Consider the following 17,322-nt stretch of genomic DNA (forward strand, 5'->3'; position numbering starts at 1 on the left):
CAGCGCCTGAATTTCACTGGCATAACTCTTGTGGGGCCATGCTGTGAACCCAAACAGGGAACTGGTCCAGCTTTAAAAAGACCCCAGAAATAAATGTATGTATTTATTTAATTCACAGCATGATCTCTCAAACTATTGTTCTGGCATAACCGAGGGGTGGAGTGGCACAGTGTGGTGGGAACAGGAATACCTTATGCCAGTATTGTTGACAAACATTTTGGATTGTGAAATAATGGCCTTCGGAAGTTTTTTAAGTGCTTCAAGCACTAAGCTCTTAGATTGCCAGTGCCTGGTGGGTCTTAATATACACTCTACAGTTTCTAATTTCTACACTACTTTAGATTCAGCAAGGTCTGCTTTATACCTTACTTAATGATTCTAAAAGCTACCGGAAGGGAAGAGGTTTATGAATAGCCCAGTCCTGCCACCCAGTCTCCCCACAGGCTGCCCAAATCCAAACAGAGGTTCAATTACTTAAGTCTCACCTGCTAATAAAGCAGGAATGGTAGAGACCTTCCAAGAAGACCCCTATTACATGATGTCAATCACATAAGGTGATCCCACAGGCAGGTGGGATCAGGGAAAGGCACTCTTGAAAATTTTAGGAAGAGCAGCTAGCTTTCCCAGAGCCCGTCTGAAGAGCAGCCCAGCAGGCAAGTAATACATTCAAAGCATCAAGTGGTTGCTTCAAGTCCTACGTTTTAGTTGTGCAGGGAAAGCCATGATAAAAGAGCATAGCATTTCTCTTCCTCTCTCCATGAAAGGGCTGCAGATTCACTGCCATCCTCTCCTGGCTACCTTGCAGTTAGGCATGACGTTCTACAGTGAATACCCTGGTCAAGTATAACAATCTTCAGGACTAAGTTTAAGTTCAAGCACTGCAAATACCAGAGAGCAGATGAACACTGCTGCTAAGCTAATATGTAAAAGAAAAACCTTTCTTAAATAAATACAGTGAGTATCTACGTACACACAGAGAAGGGATCCTGCTTAGCTATTTGGATATAAACATCTACCTCAGAACAGAATTTTAGATGCCAAATTGAGATATTTTTGGTTCCTGCTGATTAGCCACATGTGACTGAAGTGTGCCAGCTGGACCAGATGCCATTTTGAGCCACGTAATCCTCCACATGCCTTGTCAAGGGAGCCAAGACTCCAGCTAAACAAGGGTCTAAAGTTGATTCTCTGGACCAGGTATGTTAAATAGTATCACCTTCATTTCTGAGCACCTACATTTCCCTCCTCCTCTGGTCCGTTGCTTCGGCTGAGGATGGACAATGGCAGCACTGCTCTGCTTGGGAAGGTATGGTCGAAATAAGCACATGTAATAGAACCTGTGCAACTTCTTATGTGTTATGCTAGTAGAGGAAGTGAAAATAAATACAGAAAGCACAGTGTTAATATGATGGAAGATACACCTCCACATAGGAAATAGCTTTTCAGCCTCAGGTCATCAAAACTATGTGATATAGGATAAAGCAAAATAAAGTGCAAACTAGTGTGTAAACAGGAGTTGTATGTAGCTTATTTCAAAATTACACTCTGACTTTCATCTGAAAATTCTCATTGCTTCTAAAAGGATTCAAACCACCAAAATCCAAAGTTAAATGAATGTCCTTTAATACAGAACTGAAGTACTCAAATGCGATTAGTTACTTTCCTTTATTGCATTTGGGTATCTAGTGCTGTACAATCAGATGATGATATACATCCTAGCGCAAGAATTTCACACAGTCAGTAAGAGCCGAGCTGCCCATGGAGTTGGTCAATGATTTAAACATTCCAGGAGAGGAAGTGTTGGTTGTCTCACTCTAGACAGCTATGCTTTTATTGCTAATTTATTTGTTTAGTGTTAGCTGATTGTAATTGAATGCTAGCTTAGAGACTTGGGTGACAGATTATATAAATTTTGCAAATACGAAGGAATAAGATTTGTTTGGTGGTTTGGTACACAGTTTGTGAGGATGACTGGGCATCTGTTGAAAAGCAACCCAGTGGAAAGGCTGGGAACAAAAGCCCCCACACTCTAACCCTTATATTCTTTGCTCTAGCTGGACTTCCTTTATTTCACTCCCCCTAACACAAGTAAAAAGCACTTTTATGATCTTCAGCAATCAACATAACCAATTAATCACTGTCACATAAATGGTCTTAAAAGCTACAAATTTTTTTGTGATATGCATAGATTAGAGAAACAGTGCTTACCTATGCATTCAGATGATACCCTGAAGCCTGCTAGTACATGGTATAGCTGGCTATTACAGCAATAAGCTTTCAAAAAACCACTCTATTTTTCTTCTAATCTTTAAAACAGCTCCCTCTTCTGGCACACTCTTTCTGTACTATGTTTAAGTGCCATAGTTCACTCCTTACTGATTTTTAATTCTATTTGGTTCCTAACACTCAACAAACCCAATTTCAGTATTAAGGCATTGACTGTGCAGTATGGCTGTGAAGACAAGGAAGGGGTACCTTAAATTACAACTCCTGAACAAGTGGCTAATTCTAATCAAGTATTTATCTAAGATTATCCATATATTTTATTTTATTATCTTCTTATGTCTGGACAAGAATCCTGGATGGCCAGTCCATGGGTGACATTTGCAGGATCATTAAAGTCAGAAGGGATCACCCGAGATCTCCTAGCCCACCCCCTGCTCATGCAGGGTCAGCTAGAGCAGGCTGCCCAGGTCTGCACCCAGTCAAGCTTTTATTATCTTCACAGCTGGAGACTTCACAACATTGCACAGCAACCTAACCTTCCAGTAGGCAGAAATGCTCACGGCAGTGCCCGTCCCTAGCTACTGATTACACAAAGTACCTATGAATTTATGCGCTTTAGCATCTTCATTAGGTGTTTAATATTAGGCTGGATGAAATCGGGCCTTAGAATCCCTTTCTGCACTAGGTGACATTGACCCAGCCTGACCCTAGAAAAAAAAACCAAATCAAAACAAACAAAAAACCTAAAAAACCTACAAGACCCACAAAAAACACCAACCAAAAAAAGCCAAGAAAACAAATCACAGAACAGCTCTCATAACCAGGCTGAGAGTGACAAAACTGCAGAGGCAAAAGATGAGGTGAGGCTGGACAGACATTTTTTCCTACTGCTGATGCCCTGTCACTATTCAGTAAAAAAATAAAAAAAAAAAAAAAAAAAAAAATAACCCACAACAAAAGCCCCACAAAACCAGAAAGAGGGAAAGAACAGCTTTTACTGCCTAATGTATTAGGTATAGATATTTATACAACTAGGCATCAGCATGCAAGCTGCCCAATCAGATAGAACAGGCTCTTGACTTAGTTCATAGAATTGTTGCTGGAGCTCTTTCAGTGACCATGAGCACAAAGCATACAGAGCACAACATGACCCAGAACCCAGAAGTCCCCTTGCCCAGGAAGTAAAAAGTCATCTTTCCTCTAAACCTGGCTGTCCATGCCAGCAGCATTCCCCTTTCCTCCAGCTGTATTTCAAAAGTAAATAGTGAACACTACTGTGCCCTGGTGGAGGAGACACTGGCCTCTGACTTTAAAAGTAGTGTCTGAGAGGATGGAATTACCTTCCTTACGTAACTCAGTGGTGTCTACTCCAAAATCAGATTTTGCTTCACATAACACTTCTCATCTACCTTCTTTTAATTGATTTAATCATGCATTAAGTACCAAGATTCACATACAGGATTCTGGGCTAATTTCTGGCCATGGTTGCCAGAAGCTACCTACTGCAACCAACCTGCCAATATTATCCGTCCTTACTAGGTCCAATGCAGTTCTGGCAGATGAACGGTTTATAACATACCAATTACATACCATCAAGCACATGTAACCACATAAATTTTGTATAAATTAAAGCACATTCTAAAACCAAATTAAAGAGAATTGGAGTAAATATGTTTTACATTGTTTGTAGCATGAGGAAATAGATTCTTTTATTATTAAGCAAACCCCTTGGTCTTGGTGGTGACAGGAGACCTGTCACCTCTGCAGAGCAAAGGGAATGGTTAACAACTTAAAAAACTCCTGTTTTAGGGGGAGTCAAAAAAACAAAACACAAAGGAACTAAGCTTCAGGGCTACACGATTAGTTTTAGTGCAAAGTATTATTATACAGTGATTGTTAATGTAACTTTTCTTATGCAGATGCTGAGGGTGATGATTGTTAAATACCAAAACAGCAGCTGAAGACAAAGCCAGATAATATTTTGAAAGCTCTTCAGAGTCCTTACATTATACTCAAAATTAGAACTTCAAGGACTTTAAAGCTAACAGGAAGTCTCACTTCAAGGGAGAACACATTAAAGACTTGTCATAATTCAGGCAAATTGTTTACACTATTTTCGCTGCTGAAAAATAGTTAAGTAGTCTTCAAGTGACAAGAGTCATGTGAAGTAAGCACATGTAACTACCTCTAGCAAAAGATCAGAATCCAGGCCCCCATTTTCTGTTGTGCAGAAAACCACAAGCAACTCTTGATTCAGAAGATTAGCTCAGGAGATTAAATCTTTATACTTAAAAAAAAAATATGCCTGGTTAAGTCCTTGTAGGCCTTAAACATCAGCAAGTCACTGTATGAGTTGGTAGAACAATAAGATGATCCAATCACCAGCAGCAATCCTACTGCAAGCAGGTAGATGAAGGAACTTGGCAAGCACAGGGAGTACTCTGCATGCATGACAAAGAATTTCAGAATCCAGTTATTTCTGTATATTAATGCACAAAACTTGTGTAGCATGCTTTACCACAAAAGATGTTATTTACATTACACATTATCAACCATGAGCTAAACTTCCTGAGTACAAGATTGCAAATAACAAAATTGCATCGTTTACAGCAATGCAACAAAAATTACGAAGCCTGGAACAAAGGCATTGCAATGCTCTCCTGCAATGAAAGGTGAGAAAAACTTGATGAACAGCAAATCTTCATGAGCTAAACAGTACAGTGGTTTTAAAGTTGTAATGTATGTATTTACAAAGTTAAATGTTTCATAAATACACAGACACAAATAGACAGATACTCTGAAAACAGTAAAAAATATTCCATTGCACTTTGTGGATCCTGGTTTCCAATGAACCCAAGCAATGTTAAATATTGCTGTAGTATATTTTATACTTCACTGCTAATTTTACACTAAACAAACACTGTAAAAGGAAAAATAGCACTTTATGACACAAGAGGAAAAAAATAATTCCTGTCCTTTCCGTAACACCTACATTTCCAGAAAACCATGGACCTGATCCTCCAACTGTACACATTTAACTTTACTCTCATGAGTAAATCTCATCGATTTTAATAGAAAAGAATTCATATTAAGAAAGGTAAACAAGTATATGCACATATTCTGGACTGAGGAAAAACTGGGCCTTTTACACAGTAATTACTTCAGTAAACACATTATTATTCCTATATGGAGGTTTTGCTTACACAAGGAAAAAATGTTATGGAACAAAAAAGTACACATTAAAAACTTCAACTAATATAGTAAAACTTTATTCAAATGCTAAGTTTACACAGACTGCCATCAATAAAACATTGGCTTGTTCTAGTTAAATGAGACTGAACTCTGCTGCACATTCTGTATTCCAACTGCTTTGAGCACAGTGAGCTGTCAGTCCTCAGGAGGCAGAATCCTGCCTCGTTCAAAGTCAGTGGGAAATTTGCCATCAGTTTCAGAGTAGAAGAATGTTTTGGAGTCAGCTTCCTCCCCGTCCCCCCACTTTTGTTTTTAAAAAAATATGTCAGACCAAAGAGAAATCCTCCCCATTATGAAGAAATTTGACTCAAAACAACAGCAAAAATGAGTATACAGGATTTATTATCAAATCTCTTGCAACAATTATGTTCTAGCAGAAGCTGAGAATTTTATCATCTTCCTCTTCTATACGCACCCCACCAACCCCATTTTGTTTGATTACATATAAACAAAATCATATGCATGAATTTCATTAAGACTGGAAAAGTATGTACCAGAGCAGTTCAATACACAGAACAACAGATCACATGCAGTAGGACTACCCATGCTTGGTTCAGATCACTGAACACTTGGCTGTTCATACTCTCCTTTTTGAGTGAGAGTTGCCCTTGTCTGGGTATTTCTTTCCTTGACCTGTACCAAGCTATGATTTTGCCCCTCTTTATTTCATTCCATAAAGAATTTCAACTTGGGATACATGCCTTTCAAGTGCGAAAATTGCTGGACTCCAGAAAGGCTCTGCATTTCATACTCAGGAAATTACAAAAGCATGAGGAGAATGCTATCTAACCCTAACTGTTTAGGTACATAAACATGTTGCCAGCTGACCCAAATGTCCAGATCCCTCCTAAGGCTGTATTCTTGTGTTGCCAGACAGAATTTCCCTTGAAGGCTAAAAATGAGGAATATACATTTAGAAAAAAACATTTGATTTATGAGAAGCAAAACTGCATTACGTTATGCCAGGCCCTAGTCAGCTTCCTGCCAGCCACAACAAGGCGCTTGGGTAACCTAATTCGCTACTGAATTTGGGTATCTAAAATGAAGATAGCATTATCGTGATTGCTGTCCTTTCTAATTGCTTTCTCAGTGAGAGAACTTCCAGTTTGTTATCAACATAATTCTGAAATAAGAGCAAAACCATAAATCAGCTGCTTGCAAAAGCTTGCAGACCATGACAGAAGCACTCTGAATATTTCACTGATGCCTATTTCTGGATACCTATCTAGTTAATGTAAGATGTTCTTATTAAAGAGTCTCCACAGACCTGTTCTGCAGGAAATAAGCTCCATGTAGCCATGCCACTACATTTTCATGCACGAAAAGTTTACTGTAATGAATATAGAGCCCATAAAGTCTGGGTGACTTGGTATATTTTGAGCAGAATAACTTACATGCCTTGCAGAGGTACCTTGCCTTGGATGCTACTGTTTGACTTTCGTGCTCTTCCCCTACAAATCTTTCTACTGATATAAGTTAGCTTTACAGATTTACCCTAGTTACAGGCTCTACCACCAACCCAAACGCAAGGGTGTTACAACCTGAACTCAGGTGAAAGCTCCAGAACTTGGGGGGAAAAGAAATGCTTACCTTAGCTGCAAATTTAAGCCTTCCAGAAATGCCTCAACTGGAAGAAAGCAGCAATTGAAAAGCATAAAATCAGGCTTGTACCTCTGGAAAAAGTGTTTGATGATTTGTTCCCATGAAACAGTAACAAGATGTAATCATAGGAGGCTTATTTCTTCTCTTCAGTTTAGGAAAGAATTTAAACTTCAACGCCACTGGGTTAAAAGTTACATTATTATTCAAATCCAGGAGGCAAACGCATAAAATCATTGCATCCAAATAAACTAACATAAAATATTAAATGGGGCAAAAACCTTAGAAAAAACCTGAAAAATTGAACCTGTGCTCTCTTTCACCACTAAGGACGGACCAAGCCACCCACTGGCCCATAAACAGCAACAGACTATACTTTGACAGGAACAGTGAGCCAAAAATCTGGATAATCAGAAGAGTCATTATTTGCACCACTAATTTAGGGGAAGTAACAATAGCATCCAAAACATTCAAAGAAGCTATAGGAAGCATTAGAAATCTGCAAACACTAAGGCAGTGAAAGAGTCACAATATCTGTGTTTCAATGGGCTCAAGCTCTACTTTTGCTAATGGCAGAACTACTACAGTTCTTTGGCAGCTTCAATGAATTTAGGACTTCTCCATTAATTTTAACATATGCTAGATGACCAGATTTAAATATAACTCAGAACTATATGATGCTCATTGAGTTCAAGAGGCTTACCAGAAATTCATGTGCAAAAATCGAAGTTAAAAAATAATTACTTCCATCTTTCAGTTGGCACATGGCTGACATTACAGTACCACTTTAATGTGCAAGAAATAAATGGAAAGAGAGCAATGGGGAAAAAACCCCACAGTGCTGTCAGCAAACTGCCATCACCACAGAGCAAACAAGTGAGACATCCTAATTTTACCTTACAGCACCGTTATGAATAAAGATAACAGTAATAATCAAATATAACAAAAATTTTGCCATTGCAGTACTATTGATTTTTTGGCCATATGTGTGGGCCAAATTCTACCACTTACCTAAGAGAGAATTTTGAAATTAAACATACCCTTTCCAATCATCGCATTTCTAGACTTACAACAACAACAAAAAAAGACCCTTACCAGGAATAATCATGAATAAGAGTCTGGGCAGATTTTTGCTTTCATCTTTTGAGAGGTCTTTCCAGGGCCCACACTTTAAGACATGGGTAGCAGCTCCACAACAGTAGATAAATTCTTCATGTAATGGGACTGGCTCTTCTGATGCTGACCTTGTGTTTGCTGTTAGACAGAATAAGATACTGTTATACTAGATCAGCAAATATTTACATAGCTGGCTTTTTGCTATTATACCTTCCCATTGAATAATTGTAAAAAAACCCAAACCACCCTCCCCAAACAGGTGTCATCTCCAGTAAAGAGAGGCCCAATTCAATATTTGATGTTTGAATAGGTTGTAGAAGTTGACACATTACTACTATATAAAAGAAAGCAACTTTCAAGTTTTTGTCACAGAAATATACGGTGATAATTTGAACAATAAAATCTATTCTACCTTAAAGGCAAATAATTTTAAATGTCTTATTCACACTGTCCACTGAAAAGATTCAGCTGAAACCTGTTCAAGGCAAACAGAAGAAAAAATATCAAACAGAACTCTGCATGAATGTCTTTGTGAGTTCTGTGTGCCACAACTATGGGAGCTCAGCATCACTTAAAAACAACCACCAAAAACCAGCCAGAATAAAACCCAAAATAAAATACCAGAGGCCAAAAGGAACATGTTAATTACTACAATGCCTTATAGCACTAGGTGGGCTCCTCATTTTAAGGGCAGCATAATTTACTTCTCTAGAAATTTGCAAATGATTGCCTTGGTTTCGGCTGGGATAGAGTCAATTTTCTTCACTCTAGCTGGTATAGTGCTGTGTTCTGGATTTAGTACGAGAATAAAGTTGATAACATACCGATGTTTTAGTTCTTGCTAAGTAGTGCTTACACCAGTCAAGGACTTTTCCTTGCCTCCCCTCCCAGCTTCTTGTGCAGCCGGCAGAGCATGGGGCACAGCTAAGACAGCTTATCTAAACTGGCCAAAGGGATATTCCATACCGTATGACGTCATGCCCAGTATATTAACTGGAGGTAGTTGGCTGGGGGAAGCAGCTCAGGGACTGGTGGTGTTGGGCGACGGATGCATCATTTGTTGTTTGGTTGGTTCCACCCCCTGGGTTTCACCTTTCTCTCTCCCTTGTTATTTTCCTTTCCTCTATTATGTTATTGTTATTATTATTACAGTTCTTATCTCAACCCGTGAGTTCTCTTACTTTTGCTCTTCCGATGCTCTCCCCCACCCCCCTGGGGTAGAAAAGCTACTTCATCAGGTGACTACTTGTGAATTAAAATGTCATCAAGATGAACTTCGGCATACACAAGCATCTGCAACATAACCATTTGCAACCACAGGTGCAGTTACCAAATGAAGCATCAGAGGCCTGCCCTTGTTGGAGTACGATCACACACATGCAGCACTTGGAACAGAGAACAGTGCTTGGTAAGGCCACAAAACTGTCTGTATCAACTTCAAGGGCTATTTAAGCTCTACACAATATTTCCAGTCTTATAAGAACCACATTTCAGGCTTCTGAAGCAACAGATCTTGCTTAAACAGAGTTGGAAAATTTGGTTAAATTATTACAGGAATGACTATGCATTCTTTATTTAACACATGACCATCTATAATGGAAAAGGCTGTCCAACTTAACGGTTTTCAATTTAATGAAATTTTAATTCAAGTCACACACAAGGGGAAAAAAAAGATTAAGTCTAATGACTAATCTAAAAGATTAGTCTTTAGTGTCTCTACCTCGTACATCCTGAAAGTTGACTGAAATATGTTATGTTACATAGTAAGGAAAAAATCCCAAGATTATGGGCCATCAATTTTCAAAAGGAACTTTAAAGGACTTCATATGCAGCCACTGCAGGAAACCTTTTTAGTAAGCCTCATCTTGAAATGCACAGACAAAAGTGCAACCACCTAAGATTATCGTCTTAAATAACATTAAACTTTCTCGAGTTCAACAGCCACTATTTCCTGTATAACTTCTATGACAGCGATCCATCAACACATGGAATTAGGATAACTCAAATAAAAGATAATATAATCAAATAAGATGCACCAAAAAATAACGCTACAATAAAACTGGATATTGTTGTATACCCCCATGATCTTAAAAACATCAAAAGCGTCTAGTTAAGGATAACAGTAGGCCTTTCACATGGTTGTGCTCAGTGAAAAAGACCATTCATTTTTGAGTACAAGGATCCAAATTCTATTTCCTAATCAGTTTGTGAAGTTTTTAGGCATGTAAACTGAAGCCCAAGATGTACAAAGTTTGCAGGACCATGAGGTGGGAGGGCACTGCCTTCACAAAGTCACCGGAAAATTCCCAGTGCTACACAACTTGAAAGGAGCAGATCTGAATGAAGATGTCACATGAGGTTAAAACAGGAAATGCAGAAGAGAGAGATAATGCTTTATTTGAACTAAGAAGTACCTTGAAAAAAATCTAGTATAACGCAAACAGAAAACACTGCTGGAAGGAAGGGAGAAGCATTGTTTAATACTTTTAATTACAGCACAATTCTCTGGATGAAGCTTTTTTCCCTCCACCTCGCTACTTCACCCTCTGAAAAAGTTCATTTAATGCCAAAGGAGACAGCTTTACTGCTTCATTATTCTCCACGTTATCATCTTTAACTTACAGTGACTGGAACATAAGTACTTGAAGGAATATTGTCAAACTATAATAAGGTATATTGTGCAATGCATTATTATGCCTGCTTTTATTTCCTCATTATCTGAAGCTCAAAGAAGTCAAGAGCAGCTCTGACAGAGAAACCCAGTTACATCAACAACCAAACATTTATCTTGTCATCGTGTTTCTAAGGTGTTTACAACCCAAGAAGCAAAAGTATCAAGTCCTTACCCAACAAAGTAGGTTTTATACAAAGTTTCTGATCAAGAACCAATAAAATCAGTTGCAAAGTTTCAATCTGAATTGATTTCACTGACCAACTCCAAATGGAAATCCCCACAACTCTTCATTCACAAGTAGCATTTGCAGCATAAGGTCATAAATTAAGCAATGAAAAAAGGAAGCTCAGCAACACATTTTGGACTGGAGTGGGAGGCTTTTCAGGTTCTCACAGACTCTGTAGTAGCTTTCGTCCAGTTTAACTTAAGTTCTAATTTCTAACATGCACAATATTGCAGTACCTGAAAGCAAGACTGTGCACTAGAGAAGGTTTGCTGAAAAACTGCCCATCTGAGAATCCCAAAAAGTTTCCTAGTACTAACTCTACATAATATCTGAGGGTTTTTTTTATTTACTGTTGAGTTTTTAATTTGCAACTTTATGGCCCTCAGTGACAGAAATGGACTGAAGAGCAAAACAGAGAAGAGATAGGGGATATAATCCTAGGATACTTCTCAGACCTGTTTTAAGATGAAATCAATAATATCCAAAATTACCTCTCGATCTCCTTTCCTCTTCATAAATGAAGCTTTGAAGAACAGTTTTTCCATTAGAGACATCTATCTTTGGCATGGATTGCCTGTGTTTCCCCTAGAAATATCTTAGGATAGTCTATCAATTTCCAAACACATTTAATGATCAGAGGTCTCAAGAGATGAGACTCATACCAGCTCAGCCAGCTGGCAGAGAGGGCACAGTTTGCACCACAGCTCTAAAAGCTAAGGAGAAGATAGAACCACAAACTTAACACGTGGGAGTTTCATATGAGTCATCATGGAGGAAAGTAATAGAGAGATGCAACTATATAGGAAATCAGGCCTTATTACATGCAATATTTTCTTCCTTCTCTCCAACCCCTGCCCATAACTCTCTAAACATATGTGGAAAAATATCACAAGAAAGGCAGCTTCTGTCAACAGTACTTAATCTAGTAACAAAAATTCTGCTAGAATACATAAACATGGGCTTTGATTTTAGGGCACTAGATTAACACACCCTTAACATAGGTGTCTACCTGATAAACAGACTCCTATTACAGGATACGAGAACTAAGTGACAGTAGATGGACCGATTAGTGAATAACTATGGGACCAGCCACTAGGTTTCTACCTCAGGATGAGACAAATTCTCCCCTAGTTAGCAAAGCCTGTAATGAGAACTTAGGCATATACTTGCACTTACAAACCAAGACATATATTTAGGTGTCTTACTACTGATCTGGACTCACAGAATCACAGAATGGCAGGGGCTAGAAGGGACCTCTGGAGATCATCTTGTCCAACCCCCCCTGCTTGAGCAGACACACCTAGAGCAGGGGCACAGGAACGCATCCAGGTGGGGTTTGAATGTCTCCAGGGAAGGGACTCCACAGCCTCCCTGGGCAGCCTGTGCCCCTGCTCTGGCACTTGCACAGGAAGGTTGTTTTTCCTCATATTGAGGTGGAACTTCCTGTGTTTCACCTTGTGCCCATTGCCCCTTGTCCTGTCATTGGGCACCACTGAAAAGAGTCCGGCCCCATCCTCTTGACACTCACCCTTTAGATATTTATAGGTATTGATGAGATCCCCCCTCAGTCTTCTCTTCTCCAGGCTGAACAAACCCAAGTCTCTCAGCCTTTCCTCATAAGGGAGATGCTCCCATCCCCTGATTGTCTTGGTAGCTCTCCTCTAGAGTTGCTCGAGCACTTCCCTGTCCTTCTTAAACTGGGAAGCCCAGAACCGGAGGCAGTACCCCAGATGTGGCCTCACTAGGATGGAGTAGAGGAGGAGGATAACTTCCCTCAACCTGCTCACCACACTCCTTTTAATGCAACCCAGGATACTCTTTTTATGAAACCCAGGATACTGTTCTTATGGAAGCCAGGACTCCACCTACTGTCGTTGTTTCAGATAAGAATAATTGGAAACAGAGTTATCCACAAGGAACAGATTACTTCTGCCACATGACTACGTCTCTTCATATTCATCTTTGGTTCAACTGACTCCAGAGTAAAACTAAGTTTCCTTTGCATGTATTGTGCTTAATTATTTATGCAACTGTCCTGATAGCATATTAACCGTTCCATCCTACACTATTACTTGGACTTGACATGTTATTTGAAAGAGAACTTGGGAAAAACAAAATTTGTTATTGGCATCCCTAATAGTATTTAATGAAAGAATTGTCACGAACTCAGTCTAGCACCGCATAAAGTAACCAGAGTCAGTTGACTGAAGTTTGGCCTACAAACTGTCCAACCACAAGACAGGAAAAACAGGTGGGTGTACCTGATCTGAAGAACGATGCTGAACCAAGAGATGCAACAGTAACCACAAGGGCAGAGATAAACTGCACGAAGCAGTGGTGGAACCAAAGCAAAGGAAAAAGGACCACTGAGGCAAATTTGACATGAGATTCCACAAAGCCATAAGAAACCCATCGCACGGCCAGGGTTCCTGTGAGGCCACTCTCTGTCCTTTTTCATGTCACAACGACAAGGGGAAGTGCCCAAAACCTGCAAAAAGGCAACCATCACACACATGTTCAAGATGGAGTGTGCAGGGACCTACAGGCCAGTCAGCCTCACCTCAGTTCTCAGAAATCTAGCAAAGAAAATCCCCTCCCCTCAATGTTGTACCCAAGCACATGAAAGCAACTGGGAGCACGCCCTGCATGGATCCGGTGAGGGCACATCGTGCTCAAATAACCTCATTACCTTCTATGATGAGATGAATGGCTCAGTGGATGAATGAGGGGAGAACACTAGATGCTGTTTAGCTTAACTTGGGCAAGGCTTTTTACACTATCTCCCATAGTACTCTTACAGCTAAGCTGGTGAGATATGGACTAAGGGGACTCCTGGGGGAAAAAAAAACCAAAAAACAAACCACGCAAACAAAACAACCCAAACACGAAAAACCCCATTAACTTACCAGGAATGTCCTTCGAGGATGAATACTGGGCCAATACTGTTCAATGTCTTCATTAAATACCTGGACAATGGGACAGTACGCACTCTCAGCAGGTGCATGCATAATACCAGACTGAGAGGGGGAAGGAGACACACCAGCTGAAACACTGGGGGGCAGGGCTGTTATCCAAATGGACCTTGACAGGCTGGAAAAAGAGGGAACCACATGAAATCCAAGGGTAAATGGAAAGTCCTGCACCCAGCGCAGCAACACAGGCTGGGGCTCAAAGGCTAGCAAGTGGCTTTGCAAAAAAAGACACTAGTTGATAACAAGTTGAAAATGAGTCAGTAGTGTGCCCTTGAAACCATGAAGGCCAAGTGTATACAAGGCCGCATTAGCAGGAGTAGAGAGCAAATTGGGGGATGTGATTTCCTTCCTCTGCCTGGCATTGGAGAGGCTGCATATGGAGTACTGTGTCCAGTTTTGGACTCCTCAGGACTAGGACATCAACATATTGGAGAGAGTCATTAGATTATATGGATGCTGAGGCATGTGATGTGTGTCCAAAGGACAAGGACCAACAATCAGAAGTTGCAACAAAGAAAACCTCTCTTTGTCATTAGAATTTCCCCCCACACACAATGAGTATTATTAAATAATGGAAGAATTTGCTGAGAAGGCTGTAGAATCTTCAACCTTGGCAGTATTCAATCCTTGACTGGACAATGCTTTCAGCAACCTGATCTACTTCGCCCTTTCTGAGAAGGGTCTGGATTACAGCTTAGGGATGACCTACAGAAGTTGGATGTATGTAAATTCATGAAACTGGACTAGATACAACTGAAAGTGCCAGAATTGGTTGATCCAATTGCAAGGCTGATGCTTATCAAAGAATTACAGTTAATCAGGGGAGCTCTTCATGGCTGGGCGGGGGGAGAGAAGCCAGGAAAAAGATTATCTAAAATCATAGCCATTTTCAATCAAGAAAGGTAAGGAGGAGCACCCAAAGCACTACAGGCTGATCTGGCTCAGCTGAGTCCTCAGAAAAAATGATGGTAGCATGTATTCTTCTAATCACATAAATGAAAAGGCGTTAATACAGAATGGGAAACCAATCTCCCAATAGCAAATCATACTCAACCAATGTGATTGTCTTCAATGATAAAAAACCTGGCTACAAGAATAAAAGAAAAGACATAGATGTAATGCACATTGCCTTATTAAGACTTTTGGCACCGTCTCCCACTGCATTCTTCTTTCCAGGCTAAGGAAATGCAGGCTGAATTAACTGACTCGCATAGTTTGAAAACTAACTGAACAAGCTTAAAAGATAGTTAGCTACTGGCTGTCAGCTGAATGTCAAACATGTTAAGCAATCTTGGGTCAGTAAGGGAGCCTATAAAGCTCAACATTTTCATCAGAAACCTGGATGATGAGACAAAAAATGCAAACAACGCTACATCATCTGGGAGGGTAGATGCAGCCAGAGCAGAGTTTGAATTCAGAGGGTTGTTTCCTTGAGAACATCAAGGACTCGGCCAACACATCCCTTATGGTGCTCAGCAGTGGAAAGAACAAAGATCTGCACCTGGAACAGAACATAATGTGTCAGAAGCAGCTCAGAAGTAATTGGCTGAGTAGCAGCCCTGCTGAAAAAGATGTTTGTCATGATGGATGCCAAACTGAAAGACAACAATGAGCTCTCAACACCGTAAGATAAACTATGTATCAGACAAATTTGAGAAGCACTGCCAGTAGTCTGAGGGAAGTTACTCTTCCCTTCCATTCAACAGCAGGGAGGACATGCCTGCAACACTGAGCCCAGTTTTGTTCACCCCACCAGGTCAAGAAGGACATAGAAAAACTAGGCAGGGTCAAGTAGATGACTCCAGAGGGTGAGCAGCCTAAAGCACATGACATCTAAGGAAAACCTTTAAGGACTGTGCTTTTTGAGCCTGCCAAGAAAGGGATAAGTTGTAATCAAAGAGCAAGCTAGAGCTATTTGAAAGAGACCTGCAAAGACAGCATAGCTGAACTTTTCTTTGCAATGGCAGATGGTAAAACAAGAGACAACAACCACAAGTTGTGTCTTGACAATTTAAGAGATTACAAAAAAATTCTTTCCTAAGAAGGCAATGGAAGATTGCTAGAAAGGCAGTAGAACCTCTTTTGTTGGAGATTTTTAAGACTCAGCTGGACAAAACAATAATTTTGGTCTGAACAGAGGGATGGACTAAATTTTCTCCAGTTTTCTATAAATCAACAGTTTAAAATTCTTATGGCCCTAAAACACTGAAAAAGACAAAGGGTGAGGTGTGACAAGGGTCTCAGCCAATTTTTCTAGTACCTTAGCAAATGCAGAGGGCTCCGTGAATACAGTAGATGACAATAAGTATATAGGTCAGAGCAAGGGAATCTAAACTAAATCAGCCCCCTACAGACATAGGAAATTGAAGTAGATGTATTCCATGATTAGCTGCACCGGCTTAAATAAAAAAGAAACACTGCCTAACTGGTGAGGTTATGTGACTGAATTCCATATCACAATACAAGAGAGTAACTGGAACAATAGAAAGCAAGATTCCTTTAGCTGCTTGCTATGCTAAGGCTCTAACAATTTCTGCAACATTACCCCCAGAAGAGAATCATCCAGACGTGACGTAAGCTCCTTGATTTGCAGACTGGAACTAACATGCTCATAGCTAAGAACTAGAAGCAGAAGGGACAGACTGACCGACCTGGTAGAAAACCTGCAAAGATGAACAAGGGGAGGAAGAGGAGAATTCATGATGCCTAGATCTCTTCAAGAGTTTCTTTAGACAAACTACAGACAAACAGTTGATGCCAGATCTTCTACAGAAAAACAGCGAACATAGGCCAAAGACTTTGCAAGCTGTTGTGACATCAGTCACAAATCTTGACCAATTCTGTTTAAGAAAAGCAGCAGCAGCAGCGAGTAGCACATAAAACTGAAACATTTCTTCACTGTACTTTACAGTATAATTCTCTGTCAAAGTCATATAATGACAAGAACCCACTATTCCCTTTCACACTAGTTCTGAATTAGTAAATAAAAACTGCTGGGTGTTATCTGTAAAAATAAGCAAAGCTAAAGAGTTAACACTATGGACACATCAAACAAAGCAATGCAGTTAAATGAAATAACCCAATAAAACCCAAACTTCTATACCTAAGTCAGTTCAGAGCAGCAGGCTGGTTTTGTCTAAAACAAGTGAAGTAACTAGGCAGCCTTATTTTCAGGGATCACTCAGTGACCTAGCAATCTGACACCTTCAGTTTGTTTTGTTCCTGTGTCATTCCCCCCGTGCCCCTCCCTCAGCTGT

At 40.0% G+C, this 17,322-nt stretch overlaps 1 protein-coding gene across 2 annotated transcripts in view; it reads right to left on the bottom strand.

The window, feature by feature from the left end:
* The window catches only part of LDAH (lipid droplet associated hydrolase), a 129,641-nt gene that overhangs the window by 104,563 nt on the left and 7,756 nt on the right, over positions 1 to 17,322 (bottom strand). For both annotated transcript variants that reach the window (XM_064448122.1, XM_064448121.1), the window contains exon 2: positions 8,173 to 8,331. In XM_064448122.1, coding sequence (XP_064304192.1) covers positions 8,173 to 8,331 — 159 coding nt within the window. The remainder of the gene's footprint in view (positions 1 to 8,172; positions 8,332 to 17,322) is intronic.

The sequence above is a fragment of the Phalacrocorax carbo genome, chromosome 3 (genome assembly GCF_963921805.1).
Source record: "Phalacrocorax carbo chromosome 3, bPhaCar2.1, whole genome shotgun sequence".
Taxonomy (NCBI): domain Eukaryota; kingdom Metazoa; phylum Chordata; class Aves; order Suliformes; family Phalacrocoracidae; genus Phalacrocorax; species Phalacrocorax carbo.